The 6,528-nt window shown below is 61.1% G+C and overlaps 1 protein-coding gene across 1 annotated transcript in view; it reads right to left on the bottom strand.

Moving 5' to 3' along the window:
* Positions 1–6,528, bottom strand: part of SDK1 (sidekick cell adhesion molecule 1) — a gene marked incomplete at its 5' end in the record, with an annotated part of 365,000 nt that overhangs the window by 31,600 nt on the left and 326,872 nt on the right. Inside the window, 2 exons of the mRNA XM_007447090.1 lie at positions 1,444–1,569; positions 2,136–2,297. Coding sequence (XP_007447152.1) covers positions 1,444–1,569; positions 2,136–2,297 — 288 coding nt within the window. The remainder of the gene's footprint in view (positions 1–1,443; positions 1,570–2,135; positions 2,298–6,528) is intronic.

Below are 6,528 nucleotides of genomic sequence, written 5' to 3' on the forward strand. Positions count from 1 at the left end.
GACCGGGGCACGAACCCGTGTCCCCTGCATCGGCAGGCGGACTCTCAACCACTGCGCCACCAGGGAAGCCCGCGGCACTTGTTGATCTCCGCAAGTGCCCCGGGGTCAGATGTCGCCAGCAGAGAGCTGGCTGGCTCTTCTGGGTCCACTGCTTTCAGAGGTACGGGGGGAACAAGTGACCACAGAGGCCTCTGGCGAGTCCAGCCCCGTCACGGATTTGGGACCCTCCATTTCCAGAAAAGGCCAAATGCCCTGCTTATCAGAAACTGTTGGGATGCCCCAGGCCCGGGGGCTGAACATGGGCATCCTTGAGCCAAAGAAGTATTCACATTGCCTTTACGTAGGAACTGTTTTGGTTTTATGTACTAGGTTTCCCCTTAGAAGTTTCTAGAAGGCACTTCTAGCCAGTACTCTTTCAAAAGCCGTTTGGTGGGGAGGAGGGACGCCTGTGGCGTCTGCAACTTTGGGGATCTTCCCTCTTGGTCTAATAGCTTCTTTAAACATCACACTGAAGTGCTCGCAGTGCTGTAGTCCATCTGGCGGCGGGGCCTGGCGATTCGCTTTCCAAGTGCGTCCCTGGCACGCCGAGTATTTTCACGCTCGGATGTTCACGCTGAGCCGTACGGCCGTCTGAAGGTCGCGGTGAACGTGCCCGGGGCTCCTGCGAGGGTGATACCCCCCCAGCTCCAGATGTAACATCCGACTCAAACCATCCTTCACTTTCCAGTGATGTCCGCCCTTAGGTATTACTTGAACAGACAGAAGGCGGAAGCCCTCTTAGGGCGGATGGGGTCGAGGTGGATCTCAACCTCGCTCCCAGCGGATGACGTGTGGGTTTCACTACTAACAGGAAGGTTCATGACGATCCGAAATGAGCAGGATGCTCTCCACCGAGATCTCGAGCGGAGCCTCTGAAAACACTCGCGGGTCTCACTGCTGAGCTGAGAACGTCCTTAAGTGACCCTAAGTTCTCACACACGTGTATCTGAGTGACAATCATCCTCCCCCTAAGCCTGGGTAACGTGGCCAGGACACCATGGGTCTGATGCCCATGAGGTTGCTAGTGCAGCCATGGTTATGAGAATGGGGGGTGGGGGCTTCCCCAGTGGTCCTGTGGGTAGGGCTCTGCGCTCCCAATGGGGTTCCATCCCTGGTCAGGGAACTAGATCCCGCAGGCCGCAACTAAGAGTCCGCAGGCCGCAACAAAGATCCCATGTGCTGCACTGGAGACCCGGCACAGTCAAAATAAATAAATAAATAAAAAATAAATATTAAACAAACAACAATGCGGGGTGGGGGAGTGAGAGGGAGCCTCTCATTTCAAGTCAATGCCCTCCGTCTCCACGTCATCAGGGAGATGCTGGGCCGGGGAGGGCCCAAGCTCTGACACGTCCCCTCTTTTACAGATGCAGAGACACCATTTCGGGGTTTCGCCCGCCCTACCTGAGGGCCTGGCCTCGATGACGTAGCCTGTGGTGGGCGTCCTGCCCGCGCGGCCCTCCGTCCACTGCAGGGTGAGCTCAGAGGCGGATCTGGTGACCGAGACGTCTCGAGGGGAGCCCGGGGAACCTGTGGACAGAGGAGAAAAGAGCGGGTGGGCTTTGGCCCGGGACTCCTGGGCCTGCAGAGGGGCCAGCTCTGCTGCTCGGTCTCCAGGCGGGGCTCACCCTGGGTCAGTCCCGGTCCCTCATCTTGAAAGTCGGGGTGGGGCTGACATTGGCCTCACAGGGTCCATCAGAGCATCAAGAGAGCTGAGGCGTGGAGGTGCCCGCTCGATCCACTGCCCTCTCTTCCAGAAGCACTTAAACAGAGGCCAAGGGCCTTTGTGCAGCGGGAGCTACGAGGCTCCTCTTCATGCCAGGAAACCTTCACAGTTTTCTTACGTATCTTATTTCAAAAATTGAATGCACTTCTTTTCGCTCTTTTTCCAGAAAACAAATACAAACTGGACACGCTCAACACCTAAGAACTTGCTCGCCCACACTGAATGCGTCCACGTGCAGACGTTCAGTTAACACACGCCTTGGAAGGCGGGGCCAAAAGAGTCCTGAGCCGACGCCAGCTCTGAGCGTCCGGCGCGGCTCGTCGGGAGCGCAGACCAAGCCCCGACCGGACGAAGGAGGCCCGATACTCACCCTCGGCCGGCCCGGCCGTGACGCTGGCCCGCAGCTCGGGCCCGTAGGCGATGGTCCGCGCTTGCACTCGGAAGAGGTAGGTCACGCCCTTGGTGAGGTCACGCACCTTCAGCCAGCGCTGCCCGTTCCCCTGCACGTCCACCGTCACCACCTTGCTCACCCCTAGAGCCGCCGGGAGGGGCGAGAGGGGCCCTGAGCACCGCCTCTTCAGCTCCAATAACCAGGAGGCCGCGGGGTTCGCTGGGGAAGCGTTTCTTACCGCTGGGACTGTAAGTGGTGGCAATGGCCGATTTTCATCACACATAAGTGCCATTAGCGCCTAAGCTTGGTAGGTGGGTGCTGACCCGGGGAAGAACCACCCTCACAGCACGCGGGAGGAGGGCCCGGCTCACTGGCCACGTTGGGGGCGGGGGAGAGAACCCCGGCGACAGGCACCAAGGTCGGGGCAGGCCCCCGACGTCGGGAGGGTCCCTCCCCACTTGGCTCGGAGCCGCACAAAGCCCTGTGTCACGTCGGAGGCGACCTCGGGCTTCCCAACTTAGGCGGGGGACAGAACGTGGAGGAGGAAGATGGAGGAAGGCTCTGCGTGGGCTGCAGGCGGCCCCCCACCGCGGGGCCCACTCTGCCGCCTAAAGGCTTTGGCAACGCCTGACAACTTCATCCAGAGACCCTGAAACATGACGAACCTGTCACCACAGAGAGTGGTGGTGGCGCAGCTCCACAGACCTGTGCCAGCACAGAGACGCTTCCCTCACAAACACAGACACCGGGCAGACGTGATGCTGGGTGCACTAGGTTTAATTAGAAAATAGAGGCTGGACACTTTGGCAGGGGGATACAAACTGTAAAGTACACGAACGCAGCATTTTCCAGAAGGGAAAATAGGGTTCTTTGGTGAAACAAGTCAGAAAATGAAGCATTCAAACAAAAAACGCTACGTAAGCTCTAGACGGCGGGACTTCTCAGAGCCTTCAACGCACCGATGTCTGTCGGGCACCTCTCGGAGGAGGGTGTCAGGCTGGGGCAATTCCAGGACTTGTGAGTCAGCAGAGGTCGTGCGGAAGAGCCGCGCCGGGTGCGTGCTGTCCTGGGTCCGGCGTCTGCGCCACCGTGTCCCGCACACAGAGAACGGCCGTGCTTCCCAAGACCAAGGGGCCACCTGCCCTCGGCTGCGACCGGCCGGTGTTACCTGCACCTTGAATCCTAGGGTGGCCTTGACCTCAGAAGAGCCCAACAGCGTGCGTCCTCGCTACGAAGTGGGTCCGGCTTTCAGAGTCATCAAAGCAAATTCCTCTGATCCTACACAGGCCTCCAGAAGCCCTTCTGGTTGGTTTACTGTCTTTATATTGCGCCTTTTATGAAACATTTGTTCAGCGACCTGATTCTCTTCCAAGTTGTTTCGGAGCAATCTGGGCCGCTCTCGCGTCACTGGAGCTTTTCGGTAGAGAAGCAGGGCCATTTCTGCACAGAGAGGCCGCCCCTCAGCTGCCTCGCTCCAGAACGGGGTTTCAGGGATGAGTCCGCACCCATGGTTGACTGTCACCAGTGAACACACGCGGGATCCCGCCAGATATAAAGTTTTCCTGCAGAGCAGCCCCTTCTTCTGTTAAAAAATGCCCTCCGTCTCCTCAGAGCAAAACCAACCCAGTGCACAGATCTTGTGAATTCTGTCCCGCCAAGAGGTGGAGCTAGTCTGCTTCCCTCCCTCTCCCCCATCCCGACCACGTCAGCGTCTTATTTATTCGGTCAACTTTAAAACCATGCCCTGCACTCCAAACCTCAGGATGCAGTCGCCTGAAATACTTCCATTTCAAACACGGAAGAAAACATAAAAATAGCTCTTCTGTGGAATCAGATTCCCAAGAACACCGCTCAGTGTTCCGAGGGCCTGGGGGCTCCCCACGCAGCCAGGCCTACTTTCCTGGTGGAGGGACCCGCGGTCCACATCGACGCCCCTGTTCCCGGGGCCTGGGCTGCAGGCTGCCTGACCAGGGTCTGCAGGTGTCCCTCCAGACGCTGCCCGGGCCTGGGGGAGGGGAGGGTCACCCCAGGGTGAGGTCACTGCTTTTTTACTGTCTTTACGCAAACTTGTGCATGTGTATATCAACGCAAATATCATACCCTCGGTGATCTTCACAAGGGAAGCGGCGTTACCACAGAGAGTTAATATAAAATAAAGATGCTTGAGGTTCTCCCTACGGTTGCAGCCACATCTCTGGGAGATGCACGGGTCCTTTGAGGCATATGAGAGTACTGAAATGGTTCGGAGTCCCGCTTCCTACTTTCACGGTTCCCTGCCTAAATCCCAGATCCAACAGCGAAGCGGGTGAGGGCCAGGCTTCTCCAGGAGACGCCCTCCAAGAGGCCTGCACACCCATCACATCAGCCAGCCGCCCTAAGGGGAGGAGATATAGAATCGGGGAACTGGGGGCCGCTGGGGAGGGATGGGCCCAGGTGTGGGGACGCAGGGCAGCCAGGGCTGGACCAGGACCCGAGGTGCCGGGCAGCCTGCCCTCAGCGGGTCCGGGAAGCTGTGTGGCGCTTTCACAGCCACGGCCTGGCATTCAGGCTCTCTGTTCTCACCCGCGACTCTGTCCACGGTGTCGGGCCTGCTCAGCTAGGCAACGGTGCGGTCTTAGGTCAGAACGCCCCAAAGAGCCCTGCAGACAGGCGCCCAGGGCGAGCGCCGCTGCTCCGTCATCGGCCGAGGGCAGGTTCCCCCTGAAACTCGCAGGGCCGGCCAGCGGGACGGGGAGTGCGGACGCCCCGGGATTTGGAGCCTCGCCCGGGCCTGTTCCTTCTTGCCTGTGGACGCCGGGCGACGCGCTTGACCTCGCAGGCCTCCGTGTCCCGTCGGTCCCGAGTGGGCAGCGCCCACCTCACAGCAGTGCCAGGAGGGCCGGATCCCAGACCCTGCAGTGACTGTTCCAAAGCACGTTAAACTCCGGGCGCTGCGATCCACCTGGGTCCCCGGCTGCAGCTCTCCCACTCCGCAGTGGCCACGCTGCCCCAGCACCCAGGGCTTATGGCGGCCACCGTGGAGCTCAGCTCGCCATCCTGCTGGTCAGGCCTTGGGAGGCGGCTGGTGTGGCCGATCGCGGCCAGGCTTCTGCATGCAGCTGTGGCTGGTCCTCACGTGCCTGGCAGGTGGCCGGCTGTCCTCCAAGGCAAGAGGATGGAGAGGTCACGTCCCCGGCATCTCCCCGAGGGCCGGCTCAGGCGTGTCCACGAGAGGACAGGGTGCCTCCCGCGTGCAAACGCTCTCCGCGCTCCGCCCGCCCCACGGCGGTTACTGCTCCAGTGGCCACTGCGGGTCACGCGGCTGAGTCCGGAGGAACGCAATGGGGCTCGATCTGGGGCCTTCCTGTGCTCGACCCATGACACCCACCAGCAGGAGGACCGCCACCGGCAGCCACTGCCCACGCCCCACGTGACGGCCTCCTTATGGCCCCACTTCGGCCGGGCCATGCTCCTCTCTGGCTGTCAGCCATGGCCGCTGGAAGGGCCTAGGACTAGTGTACATCTGGCTAAGTCAGGGGTTCTGGCAGAGGCCGTGGTCCAGGCAGGCTCGTGGTGGGATCCTGGGACGTGACGCCGGGTTGGCGGTGAGCGGGGCACTTCTGGAAGGTCACAGGGTCACCAGGGGGGCACCAGGGCAGTGGGTCGGTGAGCTCTACTCCTGGGGAAGGGGTGTTTGCTGGTTGCCAGGGAGGCCGGGGGAGGCTCGAGGCCTGTGGCCAGCCTCACCCCAGCGGGAGCAGGGCCCGAGCTGTCGGGGGGCAGGGTGGCCTGCGGTTGGCGGCCCAGCTTAGTGCCGGCCTGGTGCTAGAGGCAGCCCTGCGACGCCGCAGGCGGGACTGGACGCTTCCTGTCACCATCACTGTCACGTGGGGTAGCCCCAGCCCTGGACCGGCCACTTGACAGGTAAGCAGGCGTCAGTGGGTCTGGGAGGTGCACAGCCAGAGCCTGGCGTCTGGACAGTTTGCTGCTGAGGGTGCAGGAGCCGGGGTGGCGGCTGAGTGAGCACAGGGCTGAGCCCCCGTCCCTGTTCCGATGGGCTGGCACACTGGCCGGAGACCCAGGCTGAGAGCAGCGGGCCTCCCCACAGACGAGGGACGCTGCTGCGGACGGCGGGCGTCTCGCTACTTGTGAAATGAGGCGAAGACAGCTGTGACCGAAGTGACTCCACCTGTTGTCACTCCAGGGAACGGCAAGCCCCACCCACGGCCGGAAAGCAAGATCCTTTCCTGACTGCCCCTTGGGCTCCGTCTGTCTCTGCCGCTCAGCATCACGTTTACGTCCAGAGACACAAGCTCCGGACGTTCCCCATCACGTGACAGATAAGACCTCGGCTCTTGAACCCACCCACCTGGGTTCGAATCCCTCCCCCCCC

Source organism: Lipotes vexillifer, unplaced genomic scaffold (genome assembly GCF_000442215.2).
Source record: "Lipotes vexillifer unplaced genomic scaffold, Lipotes_vexillifer_v1.1 scaffold625, whole genome shotgun sequence".
Lineage (NCBI taxonomy): Eukaryota > Metazoa > Chordata > Mammalia > Artiodactyla > Lipotidae > Lipotes > Lipotes vexillifer.